General features: G+C 34.3%; 3 protein-coding genes across 4 annotated transcripts; 2 read left to right on the top strand and 1 right to left on the bottom strand.

Moving 5' to 3' along the window:
* The first annotated feature begins 1,833 nt into the window (after positions 1–1,833).
* LOC104891743 (mitochondrial pyruvate carrier 4) lies at positions 1,834–7,777 on the top strand. Its single transcript, XM_010677490.4, has 5 exons — positions 1,834–2,052; positions 3,150–3,248; positions 3,412–3,464; positions 6,908–6,981; positions 7,512–7,777. Exons 1-5 carry the CDS (start codon positions 1,998–2,000, stop codon positions 7,555–7,557), a joined length of 327 nt encoding a protein of 108 aa, XP_010675792.1. The 5' UTR covers positions 1,834–1,997; the 3' UTR covers positions 7,558–7,777.
* Positions 3,800–5,604, bottom strand: LOC104891892 (pre-mRNA-splicing factor SLU7-like). Its single transcript, XM_010677678.3, has one exon. It carries the CDS (start codon positions 5,596–5,598, stop codon positions 4,003–4,005), a length of 1,596 nt encoding a protein of 531 aa, XP_010675980.1. The 5' UTR covers positions 5,599–5,604; the 3' UTR covers positions 3,800–4,002.
* A 2,464-nt stretch (positions 7,778–10,241) lies between the features above and the next one.
* LOC104891744 (EH domain-containing protein 1) lies at positions 10,242–15,833 on the top strand. Of its 2 annotated transcripts, none has more exons than XM_010677492.4 (10): positions 10,242–10,470; positions 13,037–13,150; positions 13,258–13,360; positions 13,452–13,501; positions 13,639–13,767; positions 13,859–14,110; positions 14,184–14,263; positions 14,418–14,544; positions 15,007–15,150; positions 15,255–15,833. In XM_010677492.4, the coding sequence occupies exons 1-10, from the start codon at positions 10,315–10,317 to the stop codon at positions 15,438–15,440; spliced, it is 1,341 nt and encodes a 446-aa protein (XP_010675794.1). In that variant the 5' UTR covers positions 10,242–10,314; the 3' UTR covers positions 15,441–15,833. The 2 variants fall into 2 exon arrangements, with proteins under 2 accessions (XP_010675794.1, XP_048498485.1); XM_048642528.2 differs by lacking the exon at positions 10,242–10,470 and adding an exon at positions 10,499–12,713.
* Positions 15,834–16,233: the final 400 nt, after the last annotated feature.

Here is a 16,233-nt window from a genome sequence, read left to right as displayed (position 1 = left end):
TCTAGAGTATCAAATTTATATTATTTGTTTAATCCTCATAAACACTCGAATTCTCTCTCTAAGAATACTCACAAGTCCATGAACTTAAAACGATTTTCTCAAACATCTTTAATTGTTTTTTTAATCTAAGGTCACAATTAGTTTTCTAATCCAAGTTAGCAAAATCGTTTTGAGGATCAAGGTTGGTCTAGTGGTTGTAAAACCATCCTTCTACCCCACAGAGGTTCGATTCTCACCCCTTGCAAAAAGGATCCAAGAAAAAAATTGCTTGATTGTTCACCATAAAACACAAGGTTGTGTTGTATAGTTTAGCACAAGTTTACTCTTGGCTATATTAGGAGGTACATGGAATGTATTTGGTCGTATTATGACAGGGGTGCACAGTCGTTAACGTACGCTCCACTTCCTAATCAACAGTGAAGCATGTAGGAATTTATGCCTTGAATCTGGTTGAATTGGTGTTGTCGCACGCTCGCCTGATCAAATCGGACAGTGCCGCACGACTTGGGCGAGGTCAAAGGTCTAAGATGGGGCTTGGATGCAGGGAGCCCGATGGGATCGGATGTAGTTACTGAACTATGACCGGGTGATGGTCGCCTGATCAGTCCCAGGTACAATGATGTTTGGGAAATTTGGGCACCCGACTCGATTGGGTGGTGGTCAATTTGATGCGAGGCGTTTTCCGAAACGGTTTATAATGTATTGTTTAACCTTTTTTGTTTTAAGTCGTCATTAGTGTTAAAAAACACATCTGTAATCTGGAATTCCTCAAAAGCAATCTCTGCCCATTGGTGAACCACGTTAAATCTGTGTGTTCTTTATTGTTTTCTTTGTTCAATATTTGTTCTTTCTCACATCCGTTATAACAAACCATTATTGAGGTCTTACTCGACTCCACTTAACATCACACAACATACAAGTCAAAGGCATTAGGGTCATTCCTATTCATTTTTAAAATTTTTAAGTATTACTTAATCAGATATATTTCCTCCGTTTCATTTTAAATACAACAAAGCAATATTTTAAATCTCACAAATAATATTCCTTTATTGCATTTAAAATGAAAAAGATGAAGTATCAATGATCAGTGCCCTGCATCAGATGACCATGAAAAATCAAATATAATAACCATCATTAAGAATCTCAATATGCTAATACTAATAATAATAAGAAAAAAAATTCTAAAAAAGTAATCTCATAATCAACCTTAAAGAAAACGTGATATCTTAATACTCTCTCCAGCCTTTATTAGTTTACCCGTTTCTTTTATATATAGTTTTAGGAAAAACAATGTTGTGTGATATATTGGAAAGAAAAAGTACTATTATTTTATGTTAGGGTTGAATGTATGTGTGATAAAAAGTTAGTGGTCTCATTCCAAAAATAGAAAGAAAATAAATAGGTAAACTAATAATTGACATCCGAAAAAAAAATACGGGTAAATTAATAAAAACCTTCCTCCGTCTTTTATTAGTTTACCCCTTTTGACTTTTGACACTATTCACATACATGACTTTGACTATCTTTTGTAATTTGTATTTAAGGAAAAATATAGTCATGTTAGATCTTGTTGGATTCGTCTCAATGTGTATTATCCAAATATCAACTTTTTGTAATTTTTGCTTATCAAAAATTAGAGATATTAAGCTTCAAATTAGTATCTCGGCAAATGTGCCAAAAAAAGAGGTAAACTAATAAAAGACGGAGGGAGTATATAGTTATATACTAACACTAATAGTGATAAAGATTGATCTAGTCAGAATGCACTATTGTAGTTAGCTAGTATACGTTACTATCTCATATCAGTTGGCATAATCAAATAGGTATTATTGGTCAATATATTCACATAAAATAACTTTGAACTACAATAGAATAATTAAATTGTGGCTGCCAAATAAAAACAAAATGACCCAAAATTTGGATTTATCCTCGAATAAATAAGAAAGAAAAAAAAAACCTCTGGAACAGTGCTCCAAAAAAAGAGGAGAGAGAAATTAATGGCGTCCTCAAAACTTAAAGCTTTGTGGAATCATCCAGCCGGTCTAAAAACCAGTTTGTTTACCCATTTCTCCTTTTCTTTGGTTTTTCATATTTATTTACTTTAGTTTTACTCATTTATATTAGGAAAAATCGTCAAGAATAAACAACTTTTGCCGGTCTGCTCAAAATAAGACAGACTAGTTAATTCGAAGTCTGACTTATTTTGAGCAGACGGGCCAAAGGTTGGTTTATCCTTGATAATTTTTTGTGTCTGATGTGAGAAAGGATTAAAAGACAACTTTTCCTTTGTAGTAAAAGCTTAATTTGAGTATATAGGAGTAAGTACTTTATACTATGAAATATTTCTGCAGCAAAGATGTTGATATAATATGGTTGTTTGTATAAATGATTGAAGAGTCTGAAGTTAGTAATTTCATTAAAGACAAAGAAAAACAGCTGATCAATAATTTAGAGCACATACCATGAGTCCATGATACCATATAATCAACATATAGTATTGTTGTTTCCAGTAAACTTATTGGTACATTGCTATTGTAAGACTACCAAAAAAGATAGTAAACTTATTGGTACATTTCTAGTAAATTTATTTGCTCAATTTTACTGTACTAGAATGGCGTGCAAAAATAAGAAACGGTGCCACGTGGCACTCTCCTAGGAATTTTAGTTCATGTAATTCATGTACAATAAAAAAAATTAAGAAATTACATGGTATAGGGTTTGATCCCGAGACCTCAAGTACATATACTAAAGTTTTAACCACTAGGCTAAATTGTACTTAGTGTTATTATCATAAAGTATTATACTTCCTCCGTTTCTTTTTACTCGCTACACTTCTCATTTCACGGACTCCTAGGCAATTTTTGGAGAAGAGAGAGGTAGAGAGTAAAAAGAAAAGGGACCCATGTGGGAGGAGAGAGATAGAGAGAGTTTATTGCCCAAAAAAAAAGAAGTGTAGCAAGTAATATGAAACTTCCCATAATGGAAAGTGTAGCGAGTAAAAAGAAACGGAGGAAGTATTAATAAATGAAATTTATTCTTACCCGAGACATGTCCGGGCCTAATAAATGGTTTGATCCTTAAAAATCAGTTTATTTGCATAATGTATAGTGCTATATCCTAAAAGGAAGTATCTGTTTTGACTAATGTAGTTCACTTTTGGGGGCCAACATTCAAGTGGGGACTTAGCATAGCAAATATTGCAGATTTCTCCAAGCCACCTGAGAACATTTCCTACCCTCAACAAATTGGTTAGTTTTTAACTCAGGCCAAAAATCCAATTTTAACAGCATAATATGTATAATGGGTTAGTGCGCGAAAGATGGTCTGATAAGGTCTTTCATCTTACCTATCTTAAAAGATGTTCTTGCATACGATATGATAATATGGATTGGTGTATGTTTTTGTTTACAGTGGTAGCAGCCTCTGGACTTATTTGGTCGCGTTATGGCATGGTTATTACACCGGTAAGACTTGTTAGTTAAAATTTTGATGTTAGATATTGCTGCTCGAAATTAGTTGCTAGGTAAATTGTCAAGCCACCCATTACCACCCCCTACAAGAATAGCCCTATGACTTCGACAATGAGTGAATATATGAAAGCTGTTAGATAAACAGAACATCATTTACTAGTATAAGTAGGAATGGTATTTGCTTGTGGCAATAATGTGTGCTTAGTTGTGTAAGTGTCAAGACAAGAGTATTCAGAGAAAGTGTTAGATACTGAACTTTAGCTAAAACTCTTGTATATTTTGTAAAGCTTTCCACACAATTAGACCCCCAAAATATCATACATTGTTAATAGTGATGAAATGCTGAAAATTCTACATTGAAGTCTTCAAATATAGGATAAGATTTATGTATTTTACACTTTTACTAGCTGGAGAATTGTTGAGTACATTATCCTAGTTGATACAATATCGTATATGATATTATTATGATAATAGAGAACTAAAAGTTTAATTCTAAGCTTGTGTTATCTGAAAGGTATTCATAAATACAACCTTACAGGAAATCTTTAATAGGATCATCATGATGTACCCTCTTCATTCTGTAGGCTTCCATCTCTTCCTGTGTCACATTGTCGTCATAGCTAACGTTGTATTTCCGTTTTCTATCATCCTTGTCTTCTTTCTTTCTTGAATTCTCCTTGTTGAAGGCTTCAGCAAGTTTCTTTTCATCCAGAACCAAATCCTCTGGCACCTCTGCACCCCAAGTAGCCAGCTTTTTCTCCTCAGTACGCGCTGGGTTTTGTTTGCGAGCAATGTTAGTTTTCATCAGGTCTCCTGATGCTTCTGCAGCCTGAATTCCTGCAGCACCTGTACAATAGCTGTTTCGAATTGTCTGTTTGCAGCATATGTAGCCCCATTGAAAATCACTCCACCATGATCCCCAAACACTTGTGTGATTATTGGCATACAGTAACAGTACATCTTCGTATTTACTCTTGGGAAGTACAGTCTCCTGCACCTTAATTACCCGACCTGCACGATCATATTCAACTTGTTTTTCACTTTGTCCAAATAAAAGTTCTCGCGGAATCTCCTCTTCTGCAGCAGCATTGCCATACTTCTCCATGATAGTGTCCTTCACCTGGGACTTCAACTTGTCTTTATTAACCTTGAAGTTCTTGTACAGCAATTCAGCTTGCGAAGGAGCTGCTTGCAAGTGCATATCCTGTCCCTTGTCATAAGCCTCAAAAGTATGCAAATTAATCTGCTTGAACTCCATAGCTTGACCACTAATTCGATTTTGATTATCCCCAGCATAAAACTTGTCATTTGGATCAGCATCTGGCATAGGATCTTCACGCATAGACCGAGTTTTAGGATCATAGTAGGCCGAATCAACATCAAGATTCAACAGATATTTGGCTGTATCCTCTCTTATACGCAAATTTCTTACAGTTCCAGTGCTCCCTCCACCAGTAGTACGTACACGTTTCTCAACCTTTGCGAAATCCATTTGCTTGCTCTCATCAACCTTGGCCTCGTCAACTTTCAAACCATCCTCTACCTCATCATCATCATCATCATCACTAGCCTCATCCTCGAACTTTTTCAACTTATGTTCCTTAAGGTACTTATTCCTCGCTTCCTCTTTCGCCTCATATCTATGAACAACATATGCATAACTTGCAGGATCAAAACCATTCCATCTATCACGTTTCCCATCATAATCTATCTCAAACTCCTCTATTATTTCATCTGGTGCAATGTGTTTTCCTGTCCACTTCGCTCCAACTTTTCGAGGTCTATCAATGCACGACTTTACATCATGAGTAATGGCACCACAATTTGCACAAGAACCTTTCCTATACTTCTCTGCCTGAAAACCTTTCTCACCTCTGTTATACCATGATGTCGTATAATTCATGTCCGAATTCCTCTTCCTTTGATGCTTCAAACTAGGCTTATTTGAACCAATATACCAAGGAGCACAAGACATATACTTTGGTATATGAGGATTTATTTCTTTTCCATCTTCATCAACCTCAGCTGGTATAAGACCAACTTTCCTAGCTTCCTCTAATTCTAACTCCTTCCTATGATCTTCCCTAGACTTATACGCCACACACTCGAATTCTTTACGATCACCCATACCCGTCTTCACATTCTTTGGATTATTATTGGATCCAAGAAAGAAAGGAGATGTTACGTGGAATTTTTTTTTGTTGTTCTTCACCCATGGATGCCGACTGTATGTGGAAGAATAACACAAAGGTTTTTGGATTTGAGTTTGTGTATTGTGTTGTTTTTGGGTGTTATTGTGACGTATTTATAATACAAGGTTTAAGAATCCTTACTATAACCTAACTCCTAAAATATTATTTCCCGACTCTTGTATGATACTCCATCCGTTTCATAATACAGTGGTTGTTTATTTTTTATATGGTCTCTGTCAGAGTTATGGTAAGTATATTATAGTAGAGTCCTAGAGTAATAAGAAAACGAGTATGGTTTCCCTATGATATTAGGTAAGTATATTATTAGTATTATATTTAGTTTAGGATATGTTTTCCTAGTTATATTTAAGTTAGGTTTTATATGATGTACTAGAAATATTCTTTTTGGGGTCAATAATAATGGGAGACTTTTCCCTTCCATATATCTTAACAGTCTCTAAAATGTAATTTTGACTGTTAATATATAAATATATTCAATTTCGTATTAATAAAAAAAATATTAAAAAAGTTGATAGTATGAAAGTAGACATTGATGGCGAATATAACAAGATTCCACACAAATAGGTTTTTTTTTATATATATTAATGAGAATATTAGGTCAAAGATTTTAAAATTTGACGCAACAAAAATAAAGTAAGTACTATATTATACGACGAAGGGAGTATGTATTAGGATTTAGGAGTAGGATTATTATTCCTATTTTGTTTTGGAGTAGGACTCTTAGTCTCTAGTTATTTATACAAATACAACTTAAAGACAAAAGTTCTACTAAAACACAAACTAGGAATAATAATCATATTCGTAATACATGTTATATAAGAGTACTAACGTGACTTTACCACTATAATGATTTTTACCTAATTTAAAACTTAGTCATCTGAGATTCCTAATTCTACAATAAATAATCTATATTAGACTTATATTATCACAATAATTATACTTCCTCCGTTTTTTTTAGATGTTACACTTTCTATTTTCGGAAATTTTAAATTAGATGTTACACTTTTATTTTTGGTAATAACTTCTCTCTATCCTCTCCTATCACATGTTCACATGGAGCCCTTTTGTTTTTCATTCTCTCTATCTCTCTCCATTCCAAATATTACGTAGGAGTTCGTGATTTGAAAAGTGTAACATCTAATAAAAAACGGAGCAAGTATATGATGTTGAATATTTTATCAAATAGGATAACATCTAATGTTAGGCTTTTGTGTTTTATTGCAGAGAAATTGGAATTTGTCGAGTGTAAATTTTGCAATGGCAGGAACAGGGTTTTATCAACTAGCTAGGAAACTTCGGTAATTAAGATTCATGATTTTCTATTTATCTGTCCATAATTAGTATAATAAAGAAAATGATATGATTTTTACATAAAGATGTAAAGATATTATCTATCAACTAGTCATCAATTAATTTTTTTAGGGGAACTAGTCATCACTTAATTTAAGTATATACATTAACTCAATTTTTTCATGAAATTCTAAATAGTGCTAGGAGTCGGAATTATAATTTTATATCACTAAAATAGTACTCCTTTCGTATTTTTTTAGTTGCAACATTTGCTTTTGTGCCGCTATTGATCAATCAACTTTGTTACACTATCTCGCATCATTATATAAGAAAAAACATAGTTAAGTCGGGTCTTGTTAAATTCGTCTTAATGCGATGACTCAATAAGAGACATTAACGTTCAAAAAAATGTCTCGACAAACGTAAAAAAAAAGCAAATGATGCAACTAAAAATATACAGAGGTAATACTATTTTATATGAGTTTTAAGGCACAAAATTATACTAATAATCCAATTTTCGTGTATTGGCACTTGGCAGGCATGATTACTCTTCTGAAAGAGAAAGATCTGCTATAGATGAATAATAAGGAGTCGTTTAAATAGAAGTTCGAAAATGTTCCTTGGCGTAGAATTCCTCATTTGTAGTTTATTTGTATTAATGTACGATTCTCGATGTTATATGTTTCTTGCTCTTGGCAAATTTCTATTAAAATTTGTGTAGAAGCTTGTGTAAACTTTTATATTTCGGGGATATTAACTGTATTTCACAACTTTATACTATTGTACTTCCTCCGTTTCTTTTTACTCGCTACACTTCTCATTTCACGGACTCTTAGGCAATTTTTGGAGAAGAGAGAGGTAGAGAGTAAAAAGAAAAGGGACCCATGTGGGAGGAGAGAGATAAAGAGAGTTTATTGCCCAAAAAAGAATTGTAGCAAGTAATGTGAAATTTCCCATAATGAAAAGTGTAGCGAGTAAAAAGAAACGGAGGAAGTATATCCAATCATTTCGTCAAAAAGAAAATATTGCATATTCAACCACTGAAATTGTGTAAAAATTGTATTTAATGATACTCTTATTTCAAAGTTATCATTCTAGGCTTTTTATTTGTTGAAAATACAATATATATGAACTTTGATTATGCAACTTTTTAATTATATTATATGGATTTAGAATTTAAACTCCCTTATAGAGTGAATTATGGATGAACGGTTCAAACACCCCTTCCCCCACCAAAAGCATGGATTATGTATTAGAATGCACATCATAATCTCATTGTGCACCTCAAAGAGCATGACTACATGATATTCATATAAAAGAACTTCAAATTTTTTTCCAACAACTTTTCAAGATTCACGATTTTAAATTATAGAATATGTAAATCTCCAATCATAAAAGCACATGTCATAATAAAAAGAACATAAGTTATAAATTCAAATTTGAAAAAGGGAATCTCAACAATCATTTTTTAAAAGATAAAACTAGTTGCAAGATTTTAAGGAAACAAATAACGATTTTTTTCTTAAAATCATGTACTCCTAAAATAATAATAAAAAATTACGTCGTTTAACAAAGAGTGCATCATCCTCTACATACACTTGAGTGCATGTTCTTACCCAAAAAAATTTGAACATTAATCTATTTTCTTTGTATGATTGTTTGTTTGTTAAGAAATCAAGATGAGCTAATGCCAAATTTGTTAATGCCAAATTTGTTAATGCCAAATTTCATTTATAACACAAGTTTTTCATTATTTGGTTTTAGAAAGCGACTAAGTGCTCTATGATAAATGAAAGTATTGTATCAAACGGTCTGACCGAAACTTTCGGTCGGACAACAACAACAACCCACGACAACAAGAGCGGAGGAGAGGGAAGCTCCGATGAAAGAGACGACATCATCCTCGTTGTTACTCTTGGCATAAATTCATTAAAATTCATTAAAATTATATACAAAAAACAAAGAAATCAAAGTTCAAATTTGAGAATCTGAAAGGTAAAAATTGATTGAGAGGAGAGAAAATTGTCTGAACTGGAAGATGAGAGAAGTAAGAAGCAGACGAATTGCGAGGAGAACATGAGATGGAATTAGAAGTCCAACAAAAATAGATATACTTCACAAATCACAAATTGCGAGGAGAACATGAGAGAAGTAAGAAGCAGACGAAGTATAAAGCTTAGATCTTTTACAAATTCACAAATCATTATAGACATTTGTTACAGTGAAGTACAAAATTGTACAAATTGTACAAGTATCATTTCGAACAAGAATCGGTTACAGTGATGCAAAAATATCCTGCTCATCCACCTCGCGTGAAGGAGGAGAGAGAGAAAGTGGAAGTGAGGAAAGTAGAGGTTAGTGTTTTGTTTCTTTTCAGTTGGACTTTGTTTCTTTCAGTTAGACTTTTTTTTTCTTTCAGTTAGACTTTGTTTTCTTTCAGTTAGACTTTCTTTTCTTTCAGTTGGACTTTCTTCTCTTTCAGTTAGACTTTCTTTTCTTTCAGTTAGACTTTCTTTTCTTTCAGTTAGACTTTCTTTTCTTTCAGTTGGACCAACAGAAAGAAATAATGGGCCAACTGAAAGAAATAATGGACTAACTGAAACAAAATGAAGACTACCTGAAGAAAAATAGATAGACTACCTGAAAAAGAATAAAGACCAACTGAAACCCCAGTAAGTCTAACTGAAGCACAAAAACCCACTGAAAAACAAAGAAGACTAACTGAAAACAAAATGAAGACTACCTGAAAAAAAATTGGAACCACCTGAAAAAAAAATGAAGACTACCTGAAAAAAAATTGGAACCACCTGAAAGTCGTCCGACCAAGATTATGGTCGGACGAGTCCGACACAATACGTTCTCCTATGATAAATGCCTTGTCTGTAAACTTGGGTCGGGTTGACCCGAGCAAGGTTTTGGTCCGGATAGAACGTCTTCTCCTTATCTTAAAAAAAAGCGCTCTATAATACGACATAATATGATCTCACGTCTGATGTATCATTCCAACAATATTTTACCCCAAATTAGTACATACACATGTACGCATAAAGAGAACCATACGCAAGATAAACATCAAACACTAGATTATGTATATGAACACCAATACCAATGAATATGTACCAATAAAAATGTACATGTGTTCATTTGACTTGCTATTCATGTACATGTTATCTATATACATTTGAGTATTTGACTTGTTATTCATGTATATGTGCGCACTATACTAGTAGTGTGTGGACCATTTAAACTTTGATATTTTAATGATGTAACAATTGTTCAAATGTAAAAAGAACAATTTCCTTTCTTTTCTGTCTTTGTCCAAATTCTGAAGCTTTGCAAAGATGGCGGCATCAACGATTCTTCGAAGGTCGCCATTGAAGCTTCTATCTCAACCTCGAAGCTTCTACTTTCTCTCTCCTCCTTCTACTTTCTATCACAATCAGCACTATCATCTACGCTTCAATGACTTCCACTCTCTCTCCAACATTTCCGACGAGGTACTCCTCTCCATTTTCTCTCTCCTCAATTTTCCATCGAGATTGCTTTTCATCTTTTTCTAGGGTTTCTTCTCAATTTAATCGTTGTCAATTCTATGCCTTTCTGTTTTATGTTGATTTGTATACTGTGAGTCAAATTTTGTTTGTTTTGAGTTATAATTGAGGAATGATGTGATTTATATAGATTGTAATTTGAGCGAGGAATTTCGTTGATTTACTATGCGTAAGGTAGAGGTATGAATTGTGCTTGAGATAAGTAGAATAAGTAGCTGAAAAAATTGGCTAAATTGTGGATTTTGAGGAAGATTATAGGCCGAGATGAGATAAAGCAATGTTTGGAAGGAGGAGATTGTTGGAGTGAGAGAATGATAGTAATATAAACATGGCTACAATCTCGAAATGGATTCAAATTCATATTATTAAGACTTGTTGAAGCTGAATTTGGGAGTGGAGGATCAAGAGTACTTTTTTTTAACTGAAAAAAGTATTTTGGTGATGGATAGCTATTGTTGAATAAGCAAAAGGATCGTATGAATTGTTGAAAGAGGTGGTTTTATTTAATTATTTCGCCTACGCGTGATTGTAGCTCCAGTATTGCCACATAACATGGAATTGCTTGGTTGCATAACATGATAACAATATATTCTTCAAAGTTCATGTTTGGGTGATAAGTAGATGCAATGCTAGGAACCAATTTCAAAGAGTTTTGGTTAATATGATTTTTGTACAACACATATAGCAAGTGTTGTATACTACCACACCTTGTCATAAAAAAAGGTTTCATTTTCGCTTTTGCCAAGAACTCTCACAAGTTCCGAACATGCAAAAAAATATTTGGGATGGAAGGAATAGTAGGTATTAATAAGCTTGGTCTATGAAAAGTACTCTAGATGTGGGGTACTTGGTTGCATGGGTTCATTGCTACTCCAGATGTGGGGTACTTGGCTGGATGGGTTTATTGCTTGAGTAAAGGACCTCATATATCAAGTCTTTTGGTTATAGGTAGTTCTAGTGATAGAATATACTATTGTGGTGCGGAATCTAATCAATTGCTAAGTAGTAGATGTGGTTTATATCTTTGTATGTTAAGAAATAAATAATGCAGAAACCTTTTAATGTGCATCTAAACCAAAATTTCCCCGCTGCTACCCAAGGGTTGTTAGGTGAATCCTCAAAAACATTATGGGTGTGGGGGATCGTCTGATTGATGATGGGATGCTAGCCATGGTTTTGAAGGACTACATATAAAATCCTAATTAATGTAGGTGCTACTAATAGGTCGAATGAGTAATTGAAGGTTGATGGCTGCTTATGCAGCTACGAATAGGTTAGAGGAAGTAGAAACAGTATTGGAGAAAGCCTTAAGGCCAACAGAAAATGTTGACTAGATGAAAGGTTTGTCCTTATGGAAGAATGGAATGACTTCATAAGATGGAGAGCCAACTGATACACTGGAAACTCGTGTCTAAACAGAAGATTCAACATTCAAAGGTTGTGGCTTTCTGCTTTACGTGAGAATAGAGACAATTTACAAGACATTGCTTAAAGTGTCTTCATAAGAATACTGTGAAGCTGTTTTACCAAATGATGTTAATTGCAATGAATATTTTTTGTGCTGCGAAATATATCTCTTCAAGGGGATCAGGTCAGATCCTTTAGTTGGACTTTTGGGATTGTCCGATTGTATCATAAAAGGCATGGACCAAGCGAATGAAGAAATTTTTTCCGAATCTAGCTATGCGTACAGATTTGTGACACTAAGCTATTGATTGTGACTGAGCTGTGATAGAAGTGATAAATCACTGATTCAGACCGTTGCGAAACTTGCTGGCTAATGAAGGTTAGGAACTAGGAGGATATGAAATGACAAATCTGTGCTCTGTAGTCCAATCTTGCATGTCAGGTATGTCCACATGATCTATGGTAAAATGGAATCCATATTGTTTATCATTTCCAAGGACTATCTTGGATGGCATTGGGAAGCAGCTAACTCAATCATTTTTGAATTTTCACATAACTTCTGTAGAGTTTCTTATATTGGACTGGATATGTGAATCTTATGTTTGAACTAGAACTATATGGAAATAATGCTCGATGTGTGATTGTCAGAAGGGCATGCGTTTTAGATAGAACACAGGTGGGATGAAAAGGTGAAACACTCTTTGCTGTCCTAAACAATTGATTATTCCTCAGTAGGAAATTTCTTCCTCCCCGTTTGCAGGATGAACAATAGACTGGCTACTGTAAGTCTATAATATTCTGATGTTCTTGTATCTATATATATGCCTGCTGGTTTTGCAATGTTCTGAGGACTTCCCTGTTTTATTGGGCAGTTTTGTCGTTACCTGGATCCTTTGGTAGCTGGAATAATCCTTTTCATTGCTCAGAACTTCTTGCCTATGTTTTTATATTCTGATAGTTGTGCTTTTATAGCCATTGAATCAAACTTGTTTTACTGATTTTCAACTAATGCTTTTATTATCTGTTGTCGCGCACAAGTGTTGAGGCTTAGATTATTAATTATAAACCAACTTTACTGATCATCTTTTCTGGATAAACTTTTAAGGAACAATCGTCCTCCATGCGATCTATTTTTGATGGTCTGAAGAGGTTGTATGAACAGAAACTGAAGCCATTGGAGCTAACTTATCAATATCATGATTTTGCATCACCTTTATTAGTAAGGGCATCATTCCTGTCGATTCCCTGATTATTATCCTACAAAACTTATACAAGTCTTATCGTTCACGGCTAATCCATAGTTATCTTTGCCTTTGTCTATGGCAGACAAATAGCGATTTTGATGCAAAGCCTATGGTCATGCTTTTGGGACAGTATTCCACTGGGAAAACTACCTTCATCAAGCACTTACTGGAAAGTGGTTATCCTGGTAGTTATATGCTCCCTTTTCTCTTTTCATTTGCTTCAATGGTGTAGCCGTGGAAGCTTTTTTCATCGAGCCCTTTACTGGCTATTTGCAGGAGCTCATGTCGGGCCAGAGCCAACTACAGATAAATTTATTGTCATTATGGTAACCAGAAAAAGGATTAATGTTAATTTATCTTCTTGTACTTCTCAAAGGTTTAACTTCCTCCTATTCTGACTTTGTTGAATAATTGCTGATATATGCCTTTTTTTCTTTGGTTAATCCGGTATGATTTTCTGCAGTCTGGTCCTGATGAGAGACGTATACCAGGAAACACAATTACTGTCCAAGAAGACATGCCATACAAAGGTCTTACAGTCTTTGGGTCTGCCTTTCTGTCAAAATTTGAGTGTTCTCAGATGCCACACCCAGTGAGTTACCAGCAATATGGCAATATACCTCAACAAATAAATCTTCATTATACAGTTGCAGGAATTGAACCTTTTTTTTAATATCTTGAAGCTTTTGGAGCATATGACTCTCGTTGATACCCCTGGGGTATTGTCTGGGGAGAAGCAACGGATAGAAAGAAGTTATGACTTCACTGGTGTCACCTCTTGGTTTGCTGCCAAGTCTGACCTCATTTTGCTTCTTTTTGATCCCCACAAGCTCGATATCAGTGATGAATTCAAACGTGTGATCTCATCTCTAAAAGGTCATGATGACAAGATACGTGTTGTTTTGAACAAGGCAGATCAAGTAGAAACTCAGCAGGTGAATGGCAAGTTCAAATTTATAAGTATTTTTTTTGGACTGTAATCTAGCTAATTCGGTCTGTATATGGCAGTTAATGAGGATATATGGAGCCTTGATGTGGTCACTGGGGAAGGTTCTGAATACTCCTGAGGTTACTCGTGTCTATATTGGGTAAGCTTTGTCTAGTTAAGCTGAATTTGGGAATAGATGTCAATATGAAGTGGTTATAAACGACGAGTGCTCTGCTTGAATTTCTTCCAGCTTCAAGCATATTTATGAGCCATAATGCTCGTCATGAAGATACGTAGTTCCTTAATTTGTGCAGGTCTTTTAATGATGGGCCTTTAAATGAAGCAGCTGCTGGTCCAATGGGGCAGGACCTTTTCTTAAAGGAACAGAGTGATCTTCTTGCTGATCTGAAGGATATTCCCAAAAATGCTTGTAATCGAAGAGTAAGTTTGCTGATTTCATTTGACTAGGATTATGAAGTAAGGACGATGAATGCAATTGATGAAATTGGTAATTCGAGTTACAAATTGTTTGCTAGATCTTATTGTAAACTTTCATTTGGGATGGAACTTCCTAGCAAATAAGTTGGTTAAATTACACTTCCTGTCATCTTGTGTTCTTAAAAACAACGCTTAGATTTTTGCAGTATTCATGTACCCGGCTTTGACCATATCTTTTATCTAATTTCTAAATGTTGTGTAAAATGTTATTAACTTGACGTATATTCTCAAAATATTAACCTTTTTTTGTAAGTATACTACTATTAAATAATTAAAGATATTAATGGTCAAAGTTTTGGGTTGCCAAGCATAAAAATTTAAGTGTTGAAAATTTAAAGAATGAATAAAGTATTTAGCCTATAATTTATGCAAACGAATAAAAAATCTCATGTTGTTCGATCCCAGGTTAACGAATTTGTGAAGCGTGCTAGGGCAGCAAAGATCCATGCCCTTATCATAAGCCATTTGAAGAAGGAGATGCCTCTTTTGATAGGCAAAGCCAAGGCGCAAGAGACTCTTATTGACAACTTGGAGATTGAATTTAGAAAGGTTCCTAGCTAACCCTCTACTTCTAGTTTTGTATAATTTCTTAACAAAGCTGAAGCATAATTCATCTTTTAATTGAAATTATACATCTTTCTTCTTGTACTTAGGTCCAAAGGGAGTACCATTTGCCAGCAGGAGATTTCCCAAATGTGGAGCACTTTAAGGAAGTCCTTAAGGGTTATAATATAGACAAATTTGAGAAGTTGAAACCAAAAATGATCCAAGCTGTTGATGAGATGTTGGGCTATGATATCCCAGAGCTTCTCAGAAATTTCAAAAGTTTAGACAATTAATTGACTTAATCTGGAACATTTTGATTTTGCTAGTGCATAAACAAGTGTTATTATGCAGAACTACACACCAAATTAAACTTTGGAAATTTTGGATAACCTCTCATCTAAACGCCCCTTATTATCGGGGAACTGTGATTAGGGGCTGATAATTTAACATATAGTATTTCTTTGCTAACAGACATAATTATCAAAACTTTTTGTTCATTAGGGCTCAAATTTGTTGATTGTGTTTCCTGTATAAGTCTTTCATCAGGACCAGGCCCCAATTATTCATCACCTTTGCTAACATACATGATTATCCTAGTTTCTGCATCTTTGGTCTTAACTCTTAATCCAATGATTGTATATTGTAACCTTCAAAGTCTTGAATAATACAATAATACTTTTTACCAAGGATGTCTTGATCTAGTGGTTAAGATTGAGGCGCTGTAAATGATAGGTCACAAGTTCGAATCCCCTCTCCTCTTCTTTGTACTGCCTTCGTAGCTCATATAGATCAAAAAGACAATAACACTTTTAGCTTTGCAGGAACAAGTTTTCATAGGTGAGGTTGTACATTAATTGGATTTTATTTATTGCCCGTATGCTTTTCAAAGCTCTCCAAATGAGTGAGTAAATATTATCAAGTGGTCAATCCTTTCTTCGGGTCTATTATAAAATTTGCAAAGATCTCTCCAAGCCCCGTTAAAAGAATAGTCATCTATTCTACATAAGACATAAATTTAGGTTACGAATAACTTAATGAGAGATTGTTGTAGACTTACCGTATCAGATTCAGAACTGACTAATAAAT

The sequence above is a fragment of the Beta vulgaris genome, chromosome 4, assembly GCF_026745355.1.
Source record: "Beta vulgaris subsp. vulgaris cultivar EL10 chromosome 4, EL10.2, whole genome shotgun sequence".
Classification (NCBI taxonomy): Eukaryota; Viridiplantae; Streptophyta; class Magnoliopsida; order Caryophyllales; family Amaranthaceae; genus Beta; species Beta vulgaris.
Note: the sequence above shows the minus strand (reverse complement) of the source record. Positions and strands in the feature narration are given on the sequence as shown.

Bases quoted from the DNA above. Each gene is read 5' to 3' on its own strand.
- LOC104891743 (XM_010677490.4), top strand. From the start codon at position 1,998: ATGGCGTCCTCAAAACTTAAAGCTTTGTGGAATCATCCAGCCGGTCTA. The intron at 3,249-3,411 runs GTTAGTTTTTAA...TTTTGTTTACAG, and splicing joins TTCCTACCCTCAACAAATTG to TGGTAGCAGCCTCTGGACTT. The intron at 3,465-6,907 runs GTAAGACTTGTT...GTTTTATTGCAG, and splicing joins ATGGCATGGTTATTACACCG to AGAAATTGGAATTTGTCGAG.
- LOC104891892 (XM_010677678.3), bottom strand. From the start codon at position 5,598: ATGGGTGATCGTAAAGAATTCGAGTGTGTGGCGTATAAGTCTAGGGAA.
- LOC104891744 (XM_010677492.4), top strand. From the start codon at position 10,315: ATGGCGGCATCAACGATTCTTCGAAGGTCGCCATTGAAGCTTCTATCT. The intron at 10,471-13,036 runs GTACTCCTCTCC...TAAACTTTTAAG, and splicing joins TCTCCAACATTTCCGACGAG to GAACAATCGTCCTCCATGCG. The intron at 14,111-14,183 runs GTGAATGGCAAG...TGTATATGGCAG, and splicing joins ATCAAGTAGAAACTCAGCAG to TTAATGAGGATATATGGAGC.